The 16,583-nt window shown below is 40.2% G+C and overlaps 1 protein-coding gene across 2 annotated transcripts in view; it reads right to left on the bottom strand.

Moving 5' to 3' along the window:
• Positions 1-5,519: 5,519 nt before the first annotated feature.
• Positions 5,520-16,583, bottom strand: part of PCMT1 (protein-L-isoaspartate (D-aspartate) O-methyltransferase) — a gene marked incomplete at its 5' end in the record, with an annotated part of 36,737 nt that continues 25,673 nt past the window's right edge. Inside the window, 2 exons of one of the 2 annotated variants that reach the window (XM_080617066.1) lie at positions 5,520-7,707; positions 15,893-16,109. In XM_080617066.1, the coding sequence (XP_080473192.1) occupies positions 15,930-16,109 (180 nt within the window). In that variant the 3' untranslated portion in view covers positions 5,520-7,707; positions 15,893-15,929. The remainder of the gene's footprint in view (positions 7,708-15,892; positions 16,110-16,583) is intronic. The other variant, XM_080617065.1, reaches the window with a different exon arrangement.

The following is a 16,583-nucleotide window of genomic DNA, read 5'->3' as shown; positions in this document are numbered from 1 at the left end:
CATTGGATTTAGGTCAGTTGTTCTCTCCCCTTTCTCCTCTGTCCATGAACCTCTGCCTCTATGAAAAAGGACCAAAACCTTTAGTTAAGTTTGAAATATAGAAGAAGCCTGTGAGATAAGGAACATGTTATTCTCCTTCAGTGATAAATAAGAAACTGGGTAGGTGCCCATGCTCAGAAAAACAGAAACATTCAGGCTCCACTAAATAGCCCCGGTTGACTCTTGAGTAGAAGACACTGCAAACTGGGGACACCCCAAAGGGGATGAAGAGTGCCCTTGCCTTGTCAGGGTCCTGGTCATGGCAGAGCAGGCCGCAGGGCCAGGGCACCAGCACAGCCCCGGCTCAGCAGCCCCAGCCCTGCCGGCCAAGGCACAGAAGGAAGCCTGTGCCACCCTGCTGTGCCAGTGCTGCTGCCGCTGTGCTCCACCCTGGGGACTGGGACCCTCCAGACCAACGTGTTATTCACTGTCCAGCAGAGACTGATTTGTGTACCTTCCACCTGATGCACTGGGAGTATTGTCATTAAAGAATTCGTCTTGGTTTGTTAATTAAAAGCAATCGCTATTGAAGCACCAGCTTTTGTAATGAAATTTGGGATATAAGGAACAAAGCATCTTTTTTTCATCAGTAGTTTAAACCTCTGTGCAGCTGACAGAGCCATGTTTGCTAAATGCTAAAATGAAAAAAAACAAGTCATTGGCAGATGAGCTTGGACTTACCAGTACCTGACAGCAGTCATGTGCAATCTCAGAGCCATGTCTCTCGCTGGAGCTCAGGGCTTGCTCAGCCTCTTCCACTCCTAGCTCGGCACCCTTCATGGCGTGAGAGAACAGCACGCAGTGGCTTTTACCTGTGACACTGGAGTGTAGGATTCCTCCTGGTTATCCCGTAACTCCCTGCAAAGCTTGGAAGCTTCAGCGACCTGCCCTCACCCCAGCAAAATTCTCATAGAATTAGGAGCAAGTAATTGATATATGTGAGTGAACTTCAGATGTGTTAACAGTAAAACGTGTACAGTACATGTTATATATACATTTATATATACACACCGTGCTGTCTATCTTGTTTGACTGTCCGAGGATGCCACATTCATCATGGGTCGCAATAAAACCAGAGTCAAATGAGGCATGCATCTTCTTGTATGTCGTCTTTTGTACTTCAGTAACTTCGAGTCAGCGAGAATGTTGCCATGGTATACAAATAGTTCTTCAAATTGCTCGGTCTTGATTACTTCATGTAAAATAGCTCTAATAAACCTATTTTATTCTTATATTTCTTTCATTGCCTTTATTTTCAGCTACCAGCTAAATTTCGTGCTACAAGACCATAGCGTGAGAGCAGACAGAAGTGCATCTTTCTGTGAAACAGCCTTAAAAGAAGCTGCAACATGTATGGTGTTGCAGAGATATATATGAGTTGTTGAGATGTTTTGTTTTAGGAAGACTGAGAAGAACAGGGCATCTACCTCCATGACCTGTCTCTTGAGCAGTACTTGAGCTGAGTGACAGCAATGGCAGAGCTGGTGGGCTGACCACCCAGGGAATCCAGTTGCAGTGCTCCTTGCTCAGAGCCCTTCTGCCACATTAGGCAAAGTCTGGTTGTACTTCAGCATTACATTGAGTCCAGGAGACCTTCTGCTGATGCTGCCTGTTTCTAACTTGCAGAGCATGGCCTCTCTTCCATCCTAGCCTACAGCAGGCATGGCAAATAGCACAAGATCCAAAAGATTACATTTTAAATACGGCCTTCTCGGAAACATGCACTGCCCAGCTGGTTGGCGTGTTGTTTCCCATCATTGAAATTTGGGGTTTTAGTTAAATAATTCTCCTTCATCATCTTACGATAGCAACAAGAAAAGTAGTCTTTTCTCACTGTCCCTGTAGTGCTCCTATTACTGAAACCCATTACTCCAGCTTACAGCCAGCAGGAGAACAAAAGGTTTGGTTGTGTTATTCTGGGCAGGATCGCAGTGAGATACTACATGGAGCACAAGCCAGCCAGTATAGCCATGGTGCAAGAAGCTGCTCAGCTTTCCGGTCACTTTACCCAGCAGCATGCTGGCTGTGTTGCTATGCTGCTGCAAGGGGAATCAACCTTTGTGGGTTTTGCATATGACACAGTCAAAGATAAGTATGTCCAAGCAGAGCTGGAGCCAGAGCAGCAGCCAACAAGCGTAGCACAGGAGTCCAGCTATCGCTACATTATAGTTGCCACAGTCTTCCCAGGGACTTTTTTCCAGGAGGGGAGATGGTGACAGTTGCTGCTGTGCAGACCACCAGCCTGAGGCCTGTGGCCTCTCAGGTACCTGCACGCACCACAGCTAGAGAGAAATGAAAAAGAAGTTTGCACCTTACCAGAAAGCCTGGGCATCATCAGCTACATGAAGAGCAAGACGAAGGTAGCATAACAACAGATTGGCTTGGCAGGCTCCTGCAATTCATACACAGTGGTCTCAATAATGTGGTTTTCAGTTCTGGGCCACTCATTACAGGAAAGACACTGAGGTGCTGGAGTGCATCCAGAGAAGGGCAACAAAGTTGGTGAAGGGCCTGGAGCACAAGTCTTATGAGGAACTGCTGAAGGAACTGGGGTTGTTTGGTCTGGAGAAGAGAAGGCTCAGGTGGACTTAAACACTCACGTACCTATCCACAGATCAGGGAGTATGCTCAGCCCACCTATTTTTACTACCAACATGCTTTAGATAGATGAGCAGGGAATACTGATTGCTCTGGTAGCACTTACCTATGGATATTACTCCTCTGTGTATTAGGAGAGGTCATTACAATTTGTTTTGTCAGTGTATTTTAATAGTGACCAGGATCAAGATATATTTTGGTGAGAACACTTTTTGTATTTTTAATTGTTTTGCCCTTCAGACCAACTTATGTACATTTAAGGGTACAAATTATTTCAGAGCAACAAGCAGCGCTTACCTGAGTTTAATCCATAATTAGAAGTCAGGTTTTTTCTGTAATGTGGGTTGTTTGCTGCCCACTTTTGCAGGGGATCCTGGCCTCAACATCCCTGCTGTAGTCTTTCCATAGAACTGTGGGATTATAGTAGGGACAGTTCCAAAAGCACATTTGCAAAACAAAACGGCTGAAATAGGTCAGTGTAATGCTCCATTTGCTGTTTAAATCCTAGATAAAGCGCTAGAGTTTCAATTCCAAGCTCCACAGAGCGAGTCAGGGGCAGGAACCAAAGGCAACACAAACATGCCACCCCAAAACAAAGCGAGAGCCTCTCAACTAAGCCCCAGCAGAATTTACTGCCACACATCACTGAGGTCTATGCTTGCTGCTCTCATGAGCATCAGGGATTGGGGGTTTTGGTTTCTAACAGGAAAAGCTGAAAGAGTAAAAGCAAAGGGAAAAGCTAGAAAAGATTCAGAGAGGTAATAAACATGTAGTAATTAGTGAGAAAGAAAAGAGCCCATGAAACAATCAGCTCGACCCGAGTAAGGAAAGGGAAACATGCTGTAAACAGGGAATATCTGGGAGGGGGTGGGAAGTGCAGAACTAACTTTGCCATACATTTTTCAACTAAGAAGTACTTAAAACAATTAAGTGAGAATGTAAGGCTCATCTGTACTACAACAGAAATGCTTGCTGGAGCACTGTGCTCTGCGCTGGAGCTCTGAAACACAAGGAGAAGTTGAGAAGGACTGAATCAACACCAGAAGCCAGCTCAGAAACAAGTTTTTTTTAAAGACACCTGGAATTCTAATGTTTCATTTGTGAGGCATACTAAACTACTCATAAATAAAATATACTACTCATATAGTTATAAACTACTCATAAAACAATCAAAAGCACTTTTTGAGCAGGCTGAGAAGAAACAGAAAAAGGCAGAAAGGTTCGGTGCTGTGAAGGACTAAGAATCACAGCTGACGCCACAATGGTATCAGTTGCTTGGCCAGCAGAAATGTTTAATCCTGTTTTAAAGAGGGCAGAGCAAGAAAGTTAGCATAGTTCTTCACAACTACCAAGTCCTAATGCACAAAACAGATGGATTTGAGATAATCTACATTCAAAACAGATAACTGGACAACATAGATATAGAGGGAGCAGGGAACTTGAATGGGTGCAGGACTTGAAAGGTCTTCAAAGTAGGCAGTCCCAAATTTCCACTGCGCTATGGGAAAGCATCTATGAAGTCTAATTCTATGCACAACAGATGACTTTCCTGAGGCTGCCTCTATACCCAGAGAAGCTTGTCCAGAGCTCTGGTCAGAGCATTAGCCTAGGCAGATGTTCTCAATCACCTCTTTCCCTATCCAGAGGCCCTTGAAAAGTGTCCTCCTAGTCTGTAAGGCACCTGAAATAGAAGTCACTGATTAACCTCATATGCTCCTTTTCCATTATAGTAAAAGGGGATTTAACAGAACATGGTGAACAAGATACTTAACTGTTTGTAATAAAGACATGCAAGATGCAAACATAAGCCTAAACATGGCTGAAAAAAGGACTTCATTTTCTCAGTAGCACCAGGAAACTTCCTCAGTATCTATCAGGTCAGTTCCTCAGAAGCGTATGTTGAAAATGGCTGGACTACAAATAAACATTAGCAGATCAAAGTGAGATTGCAGAGAAACACCATCAGCAGTCCTCATGAGAATAGCCTGTTGTTGCTCGAACAGTTTTGTTTAAAAGGCACAGGATTAAGCCATGCCATGTAGAGCCCTCCTGGTTCAGTGTCACTGCCCGCTTCAAACTCGCTGACTACAAAACATTTCAGGAATCATCTCGGCAGCCTCCATCAGCAGTGCTGATGCACAGCCTCTGCGCGCCAGCATTCCTCCAGGAAAAATATAACCATGTGATGGTCTCTATGCCCTCAAGTTAGCTGACCAGCTGGAATGGGAATAGTAAACAAAGAGGCAATTCCTGCTACATAAACAGCATCCATAGTGCACACCAAACTCTCTTCTCTGTGGAGCACCCATGACTGTTTGCGGATTTTCAAGATATGGGCTCCTGGTTCCTCCACTCAAGCTCTGCAGGTCTGCCACTCTTTGATCCCTGGGAACAACCGGAGTGGTTGTTCACTGGTTCAGCCAACCTGTTCTCCCAAGCTGTTCTGGTGTGGAGGGGAGCGAAACAACCCCATGAAACATTACTGCACCTCTTTTAAAAAGATAACCAACCTTTAATGCCTGCAAGTGGCAGATCCTACACTCCTACCACAGAGGGCAGGCAGAACTCACACACGGCACACAGCCTGATCGCCAAAACACACAGATGTGAACTAAAAGAAATTCCGAACAGCCAAGTAAAACTCCACTTACATTCCGTATGGTATTACTAGGCTTGGTAACTGCTGTGATACATTAGTTACCTGAAAACGGACAGAGTTCAAGTCATTTAGTAAACCAGTATTTCTATACATGCTTGTTTTTTTTTTTAGGGCAGGTGAAGTCTCCTGAAGGTTAAACAAGGAACCGACCAAGCCCACAAAACCAAGCAGACACCTAGATACAGCTTCCTCTCAGTTTGTTTTATTTGGCAAAGTAGCAATTCAGACAGTTCACACAGCATTTATTCAAGCTTTTCAAATCTTCTGCATTTCAGTTTGTCCTCTTCTCCAAGTTTTTACTTCAGAACCATTGCTCCATTATGAAGGGGCTTTCATTCTCCAATTCCTAAATGTTACTCCTGGATAATCCTTTTCTGTCCAAGTACCTTGACTATCAGCACCCCCTTCAGTGGAAGCGCCACACTAATCCCAACAGCCTTGGTCCCTGAAGTGGTTCTCCCCCAAGAAGCTGTTGCCAGGTCTCAGCTGTATCACCTCTTCCAAGATGATAGGCTAGCTTATCACACTGCGTCCGGAGACAAGAATTTGGATACAGTTGAGCTCATATCTTTCATGTAACTGATTAAATTAGTGAGGAGATGTAAATAAAGCTGAACTCAAACCGAGTGATACAGTGACCAAAAGGTTGAACATTAGCATGCATCATTTAAGATATTTCACTTCAACACCAAGAACTAGATTCACAGTTGATTGTGGGTTAGTACAAATTTGTCAGACGCAAGTGGGGTTTTCTGAATTGTATTGTCTAGAATACACACTATATTAATTCCTTTGCAAGATTAACCTCGTGCACGTGCTCCCAGGCTGCCGTTGGGTGAGGAGGTGGTACATTAACTTCCCAACATCTAAATAAATTAAGTGATACATATCTTTTACACAGGAATAGGATGGGATCTGCCTTCAAAAGGAAGGTTACTTAAAATGTTCCTCTTTCATATTCAGAAGCCTTTGAATTTTAACCTTTATGCTTTCAGGGATTAATCCTGTCACAAAAATCATTGCTGTTCCACCATAAAAGGTCAATATATTTTTTGCAGTGATCACTATGGGTTCTTTTATGCAAGTTATTTTAGTCTATAATCCTTTCTACCATTAAAAAAAGAGAAGAAAATAATGATAGCATGCTGTTTACTTTAACTCCTGGTTGCTCAAATCTGAGAAGATGACTCAAGATCCACTTCCCCCTTTCCCAAAGCAGCCCACCTTACGGTACTGCTTTGCCATTTGCTGTTGACAGTTACAGCACCGAAACAGAAAACTTGAGGCAGAAAAAGAAGGTTTATAGCCTTCCAAAAGTGAACAATTGCCTCTCTATCTGTACTTAAGAGTCCAGGATTCATTGTTCCTCCTGCATGTATCATGTTTTCCTTGTACGGCAATTAAAATTCATCTTCTAAAAAGCCAGATTTTTTCCTGGGTGCCCACAGCTAGAAAAATGAGAACATTAACCGAGCAAATGGCTTTGCCAAAAGCAACTTTCTTTTAGAACCAAACTGGAGTTGGTTTGGGTTTGTAATAAAGAATCTAGCAATCCCTATCTTGGTATTCTACTACATACTGATCCTATTCTTCCACACAAGCACACAACCTCCCTCTTGCTTTTAGCTTTATTTGGCAAAGCAGCATTGCGTAAACTGTTCAGTGACTGGGACACAGCTTACATCATATCTATAGTGTTAAGTCCATGTGTATCTCACCAGTAGTGAGCTACAAACCAAAGCAGAATTTCAAGACTTCACTGATTAATTTTAGAAGGATTACAACACACCTGTTGTGTCCAACTTGAACAGCCATGTTCGATAAGAGTGGCCACCCACCTCTGATGTTGTAAAGTTTAATATATATACAAATGCCTGGTTTTAAGGTAATAAAGCAGCTGATTGTATCTACTACATGCTAGTCTATGACACCATGTCAAAAGCTTACAAAGGAAGTTCATCTCCTTTTAGTAGCATCTAGCAGACATTGGAAGACAGAAAACCTGGTATTGCCTACGTAGTGTTGTAAGGTGCACAGAAGCAGTTTTATTGAGGGACACAGGAGCCAAGAGAAGTGAGTGTTCAAGTACCCCCTTCAAAATTAGAGTTCACAAGCTGTAGGTCTTGATCTGCAGTTTTGCAGAAATTCACTTTGAACAGATGAAAGTAAAATAAAGGCATGTTAAATAAAACAGCGCCCAGTAAAACTTTCCGCCATTTCTTTGTCAGATTTGCCTTGAGCATCTAAAAAAATAAAACAAACACCACGCTTTTCCATGCTGATAACAGTAGAACGAAGTCCAAAACAAGCTGCAATGCTGTTGGTTTTCAAAAAGCTTTTAGAACTGGAGATGAGCAGTCCACTGTAACACTATGTTTGGGTCAAGATGATGTAGCTTTTACAATTCATCCCTGTAGAAAGAAAACACATGCAGTTATGCTTCTTCTTCTCTTGAAAATCATATTTGGAAAGTTTTGATATTGACTCAGGTCACATTTAAGTGCTCATGCACATCAGCAAAACTTCAGAAATCTCTTCAAGCATTCAAAAGAAAAAAAGAAAACGAGAACAATTCAAAACCCAAAGTAAAGGCAACAGCAATCCCACATCATCTCGTACTGTTATGTGATGTATTGTGAAATATGGGTCCCTTTATTTTACATTGAATGGATCCTTTGCTTTGATGAACATTCCCCACACCACACAGCTATTGACACAGCTACCTATCATCCACACTGTTGGCTCCATGCTGACAAGAAACTGAGCCAACTTACTAGCCAGAGTATTGGCAAAAAACATTCTCTGCAGCTGCCAAAAAGAGAACTTTTGCTTCAGCTGCAGTCTCTCAAGAAAGCTAGGAACACAATCTCACGTCAACATTGTGCAGTTTGTACCGCCTAACGTCATTTATTTCACAGAGGAGCTTGAATAGCTCCCAATGGAGCTATGCTAAATCAGGAGTAGGTTATGGAAAGGGTGAAGGCAGCAGGCGCATGCGTTAAAAGGAGACTCAGGTAGAGAAAGAATGCATCAAGAAGTCTCTCTAAATCACTATGAGGAATCTAGAAAATGCAGGGGTTTGTTCCTGCAGGACATGTAAAACACACTGAAATAGGAAACCCATATTCCAAAAGTGAAATTATCATATATTTCTAAAGAATGGACTTTAATGCAAAATGTCCATCGAATCTGAAAACTGTGCACTGGGCCACTATGAATGTTGGAAAATGCAAATCAGAAGCGTTTGCTTCCCCCCTCAACCCTTTTGCAAGGCACAAGTAATCTATAAACTCCCAATGAGTTTGCTGCAATTTTTCTTCGAGTAGGTACATCACCCTCATTAGCCAAAGCAGTGTCTGAAATAGGAAAAACTTCATTAATGTGATTGCTGGCTCAATACACCATAGTATTTCCAGCTGTCATGCAAACTAACCCACAAGAATATAGTGCTACATGCACACAGGCAAAAGCTGTAAAGTTACAAAGGCATTATCCTTCAGGAATCATATAGCATGGAACGACAGCATGCAAAACATTTTAGAAGCAACTGAAGCTGTTGCAACTAGTGCTTAAATTACTAGCTCTCTATCGAATGCAGCTGGGAGGCAAACCTTGTGATTTGTTAGTGATAAATATTTGCATTCTTTGCACTTTGCACTGCCTTCTAATAGGGAGGTACTATTCACACAGCTTCAGAGTGTTCCAGTAATTACAGAAAGCAGAAATAAAGCAGAAGAGGGAAGAACACCTCTTGGCAGGGGTAAATAAAAATCTGTTTATAACCAAAGGTTTGGAATCTCTCCATATATCTGCCTATTTCACAGAATGGGTATTTGCTTACTTTAAACAGATAAAAATAAATTAACATCTGATACTCAGTTTAAAAGGCATTGCCAGTGAAATGAGGACAAGTACTTCATTCATCCTTAATGCTTTCAGGAGCTGCACCATCAGTTAAATATTTACAACTTCAAAAAGCGTATGTAAGTAATGACTGCTGCTATTGCTGGTTTAATCTCAGATGCCTAATTGCTGATGTGATTCGCATCCTGACTCCCATCATATACCCTCATAGCTTTGTAAAAGCCTGACCTTTTACTGTGACAAATAATTCTTAAGCCTTTAAACCCAAGTTAGATCCTCAAGAAATTGTAAGCCCAAGAAAAATACCATATTTACTCTGAAACTATTAAACATGATAATTTTACCCATTCACAGGCACTGGTAAGGTTTTTGCATAATACTGCTAATGCAATTCACGACTTTGAAGTGTTTTTTTTTTCTTTTACAAAATGGTGTTTGTATGTAGAATTCAAATAAGTGATACCAACATGCCAATGTTTTAATTGTTGGTAGCTCGCATTGCTTTAAGCTACTCCTGACAACATAATAATGTTCCTGTAAATCATGTATATCTTAGATACCACTTGCAAAATAAAGGTTTTCATATTCTCCTTATTAGAACATTAACTGTATTCAGGGGATCAGCTTCCCTCAAGAGATTTTTCACAAGCTTTTCACTACTCATTAATCTAAAAACAGCACACCAGCCCAAAACAACCCAGGATGTAGGTGTTAAAATTACACAGCATTTATTTTCTACTGTTATGAGATGCTCAGCTTATATCTGCACTACTGGATTATATATATTAGAAAACAAAGTCTTGGATCATGAGGTAGGCAGCATTTCTCAGTTTTCCACCTAATGTGAACAGCTTGCAGACTTAAATACATATTGCAAAGCAGTTGATTTGAACTTCAGCTGTATGGATCAGAAGCTACCAAGCCATGAAACCTACCAGGTTACAATCACTGGTAAAAAATAGGATACTTGCCTACTCTCCCAGCAGTAAAAGATCTATCCTGAGACAAAACTTAGAAGGAGACTCACAAGACAACTATTTCCCTGTTAATAATATTCTGCTGTCCCCTACAGCCATAGCAAAGATCGACTAATTTGTATCTTTCTCCCTTTCTCTGGTCACAGCTATTTGCTGTGATTCTTACACAACTCACTTAATTTCCCTCCACCTTCATATATGTACTCCTTCCAATCTGCTTACTAGCTCCTGCTTACTAAGCAATACACATACGCAGGTGTTAAGTCATCACAATAGACCTTCTCAGGTCCCTGGAATCCTAACAAGAGAATCACTTATCTAACATTGTCAATTGAGGCATCGAAGCAATTTTATAAGCTCAAGTTAAAGCAAATTTCAGAAGTCATTAGCTCAAAATTACTATTCTAAAAATAAATTTAAGAAACTTTGAAAAACATTGGCTTACTGGTAGGGAAAACATATACACAAATATTCCACACTTCCCATTGGGAGTATCCAACAATAAACTAAGAAGCATTCTCAGAAAAATCTAATAGGGAGAGTTTCAGATAAATAAAAAACTCCACAAAACACAAAAGAATCACAATCCTTAGCAACAATAAAAAATAACAGAAGTTTGGGATACACATAAGTCATGGAGTTTTGTGATCCGTCTCTTCCACTTTGGTGGAGAGCATTCAAAATAAATATTTGAACAAGCATTTACAAATTTATCTGAAATCTGTGACTCACTCTTTTTTATCCACCTCAATTTTCTTGTCATTAGGCAGCATTTGACTTTCCCTTTTGGATACATCACTCATCTATGAAAAATAGCTGTCATTACTGATACTATATTTCTGATTCATATGAGGCTACACTCAATTTCAGGAGCTACTCAGTGTTTCAGCAGCTAATTTTTTCTCCCTTTGCAATTTTAAAGGTAACTAAATGCAATATTTAGACTTGTAGCATGTCGTGGTTTAAGCCCAGGCCATAAATTAGAACCATGCAGTCTACTTCCCCCCTCACCCTTTCTTCCCCCTGCTCCTGGAGGGACGGGGAGGAGAATCGAAAGAATGCAACTCCCACGGGTTGAGATAACAACAGTTTAATAACTCAGGTATAACACAAACCGCTACTGCTACCACCAATAATAATAATGATAAAGGAAATAACAAGGGAAGAGAATATAGCGCCTCACCGACCAATACCTCGACCCCCACCCCACAGCGTTCTAGCCCTTCCGGGAACTCTCAGTTCTACATCCTGGGCATGACGTGCTGTGGTATGGAATACCTCTTTGGCTAGTTTGGGTCAAGTGTCCTGTCCCTGCTTCCTCCCGGCTTCCCCTCCTCCCTGTCAGAGCATGAGACTCACAAAGTCCTTGGTCAGGGTAAACATTCTGACCAGCAACTGAAAACATCAGCTTTATCAGTATTATTCCCAGGCCGAAAGTCAAAACCACAGCGCTGCACCAGCTACTAAGAAGCAGAAAAACTGACTGCTGCTGCTGAACCCAGGACATAGCATTTTAATCTGAAAAAGTGCTGTTATAAAGTATTTATTATTTGCTATGATCAATCATCAAATTGAGAGTAGGTTGAAATGACAAAAGAAAAGGAATCTTCTCTGCAACCTATTCTGCCAGTTACATCACGTGCATTTGTACATTACACATAAATTCTAAATTTAACCCAAAATATTATTGTGCAGAGATTCTTTTTGCCAAAGTAAAATAAAAGCTTTAATCATAATCATTACTCTAAGGAATTTGAGGCAAACGAATCTTGCTAATTTTAATTGAAATTAGACAACTAGCTCATTAGGGGCGTTCAAAACACTGAGTAAGTTTCTAAGCAGAAACATATTAAAATACTTCTTAATAAATACTTTTTCCAAAAGGGTGCTTAATCACATTGTATGTACAGATAAGTGGGATACAGTAACAGCCCCAGTCTAGTCACTGCAGTTTTTGCTGCGAGGTTAATACTGTCATTATATTTTTTATTTTAATCAGCAAATATGAATTTAGCATGACGTTTACAAATAATTCCTACTAATGCAATATTCTAAGTTTAAAAAAGTAGTCTGATAACATTTTTAAACAGCTTTCTGTTTGAAAATATCATCAAGAATTCCAACACAGACTCATTGCTAAGTGTTCCTTATGCTGTTACTCTCATTTCTCTTTGTATGAGAAACAGCATAGCCAGCAGGGCCAGGGCAGTGATCACTCCCCCTGTACTCAGCATTGATGAGGCTACACCTCAAATCCTGTGTTCAGTTCTGGGCCCCTCACTACAAGAAAGACACTGAGGTGATGGAGCAAGTCCAGAAAAGGGCAATGAAGCTGGTGAAAGGTCTGGAGCTCAAGTCTGATGAGGAGCAGCTGAGGGAACTGGGGTTGTTTAGTCTGGAGAGAAGGAAGCTCAGGAGAGAGCTCATCACTCTCTACAACCACCTCAAAGGAGGTTGTAGTGAGGTGGGTGTTGGTCTCTTCTCCCAAGTAACAAGTGACAAGAGGCAATCACCCTAAGGTGTGCCAGGGGAGGTTTAGATTGGATGTGATGAAAAATGTCTTCACTGAAAGGACTGTCAAGCATTGAACAGGCTGCCCAGGGAAGTGGCTGAGTCACCATCCCTGGAGGTCTGTAAAAAAAGATGTGTAAATATGGTGCTCAGGAACATGGTTTAGTGGTGGACCTGTCCATGCTGGGTTAATGGTTGGAACTGATGATCTTAAAGGTCTTTTCCAATCTAAACAATTCTATGATTCTTTAAATTGTCTTTCCATATAAGTAGTAAGTGAACTTTCTGAGAAGTAGAACCAGAGAGATGCCAATTCACACAAGAACTATCAATAAGGTAGCCAATAAGTTGTCTTCTCAACTGTGCAGGACAAAAAGGTCTTATCTCCTCCCTACTTACCAGCAAGGAAAAAAATAAATATTAGGGAGTTTCATGTGAAAGTATAAACATGCGTACCAGCATAATCACATGAGTAGGATCTACCTACTACTGAATCTCTGATATACTAATGCATTTAATTTTGTACCAAAGATAGAGTTCCTTTGTATATTCTAGTTCCAAATGTTCCATGAAGTCACATTTGAGAAGACTGCCAGTAATATTTGGAGCTTAAAAATACTTCCGCAGCTGAACCCAAGCTAGAAAGTTACTGGATTTCTTTTAGTCCACAATATTCACAAAATGAGATTTATTTAACACCACATCAATTTATTGAAATCCAAGGAGTATTTTCCTTCCAGCTAGTCCTGATTTTCTTTTACTCAAAGTTCCAGTTTTATATAGTGATGAATGATGCAAAACATCTGAAGGTAGGTTTGACCTCAAACACCATCTGGAGATCAAGTCACTGCTGCCCTGGTTTGTAAAGAGCACCTTGCAGCCCAGTAAGGAAGGGTACCAACTTCTCCAACATGTGAACGGCTAAGCAAAAATTTAAGCACCTTCTTTCTTGCCAACTGGAAGGTCTGCTACCCTAGGAAAATACTGCTGGCCTCTTGATTGTATTTTGCGAAGGGACACCAACATTTCACATCATGAAAGTTATCTGCATTAGGAAAATACCTCTTTCATCTTTGATGCTAGCATAGATAAGAACTGCTGACTTATGATTAGGACTTTCCTTAGCAACAGCTGGTTGACCATATACTTTGGACTCACCAATAGGGAAAAACAACAAAAAAGACAGATTTGAACTCTTGTAAGGTCAGCAGTGAGGGCAGCTATTCTTGAGAAGGGAATGGGATTTTTTTCAGATCACAAAAAGGACAATTAAAGAAGAAACAACATTACAAGAAGTGGACTTCTGAGATTTCCTTTAACAGAGATTTCCAAGTCAGAACCAAATTTAAACGTACATAGGAAAAACCAGCCTCTGTGTCACTGCAGTGATCAAGGTCACCCTTCAGGCTAAGCACTTACCTCTTCTGATAACACCAGTGTATATTCTTAACATTTAAATCAAAAATAAAAACCTAGAAGCATTTCAGAAAACAAGAGAAACTGGTAAGAAAATCTGCAGAAAAGAACCCTACAATACTCCTGACTGAAGAAAGCTCAAAGATAATGTATTACTTCTTCCTGAGCTAGCACAGAAAAAGAGTACAAAACCGCACAGAATAGGTGCAAGGATCTTAGAATTCTAGTCCCTAATACACTACACCACCTTCAGCAGCAGCAAAGGATAACCACTGCCACTCCAGAAACTCTTCTTATAAATTGTGTTTATTGAACACACATTGCTGCTACAAAAAAAAAATCCTCAAACAAAACCAAAACAATTGCTATTATAAGCAGATCAGGTGGAAATTCAGAAAAAAAATCTGTAAACCTCTCTGGACAAAGAAAGGCTTGAGAAAAACACTTCTCTTTTCTAGAGTAAGCCAAGCACATGGACTCCAAACTTGAATAAAGTCCACTAAATTTGCAAGAGGAGGAAACTAACCACAAAGCAAGACTTCCAAAGCCTTACAAGAGGCAGGAAACCCCCAAGTACCACCCTGAGGGAATATTGGCAATATTCGAGGACAAAGTATTCACTTGCATAACAAATACAAAACATCTGAATAATGAGCATGCTTCACAAGCTTTGAAACTAAGCAGGAACTCATTAAAGTAGTCCTAAGAGTAGTTTGTACATGGTGGCTATACAGTAATCCAAGAAGCACTGAAATGATGTTTCAGTAAGCAGCAGTAATGCAAACTGCTTTGTTTGTACTTTGAATGGACATTTGAATAGCTTAAACTCTAAGTGTTCACATATCCCAACCAGAAGCTGTACTGCAGAATATCAAGTGGGGAAAAACAAACCAAAACAAAACAAACCCACCACAACAAAGAAACAAACCAAAACCAAAATCTAAATTTTGGAGTTATAAAGATCAAGAGTTGTTTTCAGAACTCAGTATGCATCTATGCACTTCATTTACACAGATAATACATTCACAAGGTTTTTCTGCCAGGAAGCAAAACAGGACTGCTGCTTTGTTCATTTGCATACTAATGCATAGCATGGTTTAAGCTGACAGCTGTGTTATATCTATGTTATTGGCCACTCAATTCAGCAAACTGGGAGGGTTACTACCCATAGAAAGGCCTTTAGAGTTTGCTGTGTTGGCAAACACAAATATGTCCCCATCAGAGACAATGACAGACTTTTAATAACGTGTCCAAGAAAAATTTCCAAACACTACTCAACTATATTTATACTCTAGGGGAGAAGGGATTACCTTCTCCGCTTTCTGCTACTTGGGGCTGAGGTAAAAGTGCTTGCAAGATTATCTATATTTCTCACAAAAGTCTTTACAAAGATTTTTCTTCATTTGTGACACTTCAGAAAAATAAAATAAAATAAAATAAAAGGCACCCAATTACCACTAACTTACAGGAAAAAAACCAGTATGTATTCTGAAGTAGTATTTTACACTTTACCCTAATTACTGGGCAAGCTACTTATAAAAAGTTCATTAAAAGGAAGTTTAATTTAAGAAATACAACACCTCTATTCAAAACAACAAATAAGAAACTTTAACACACCAAGGACTAAATAAAATATGTCTGAAAGAGACAAAGTGCAACACATGCAATATTTTTTTTCTGCTTTTAAATTAACTCAAACTTAGCATAACCTCCTTTTGGTGATGTAGCAATGCAGACTGAGTCACTTGTCATGGTATGGAGCAGAAAGCAATGACAGCAGCAAAGGCAGGCCTTGCAGTCTATCTGCTTAAAATTCACACCCTTTCACCTTGTGTGTGTGTGGAAGAAGTAAGTGGAACAGAAAATCACTTCCACCTGGACCACTGCTTCTCTTTATCTGTTAAAGGCACATATATCACTCCCATCAGAGGCTTCATTTTGACACTGCCATCTTCTAGTTTGTCATACTGTTCGAGCATCTGGTTTCCCCCTGCAGGGCCAACTGGCAATATCAATCTTCCGCCAGGTTTTAACTGATCTATAAGCTAGAACACAACACAGAAATCAGAATGTAACCAGCAATTTCAGAGAAGCTGAATTCAAAGTTTGTTACATTAACAGTTTTCCACCATGCATCTATCTACTATTATGCAGGAAAAGTAAAAACATGCACTAGAAATGAGAGTATCTCAACAACATAATACAACAACTGGTATTATAGAAACAATAATTTCATGTAATTACAAAAAAGGTAAAATAGTAATTAGACTAACTGAGTTGGTTGCAGTTTTAGTTTCTATGTAAGAGGAGAAAAATATGTAAATCCTGAATTATTTTTACAATAGATTCAATTTTTTTAAACTGCTAGTTTTAACTGTTTGATACTTATTGTGCATCAGTACAGGCCCACTGCCCAGCATTTCTGGGGTAACTGAACCCCAACTTGATCCTTGAACCTTCAGAATAAGATTTTAGATTTGTGACTTGTTTTTAAATTTATCTTCCTGGAAAAATTTTAA

This window comes from Psittacula echo (assembly GCF_963264785.1).
Source record: "Psittacula echo genome assembly, chromosome: 4".
In the NCBI taxonomy this organism is placed as follows: domain Eukaryota; kingdom Metazoa; phylum Chordata; class Aves; order Psittaciformes; family Psittacidae; genus Psittacula; species Psittacula echo.
Note: the sequence above shows the minus strand (reverse complement) of the source record. Positions and strands in the feature narration are given on the sequence as shown.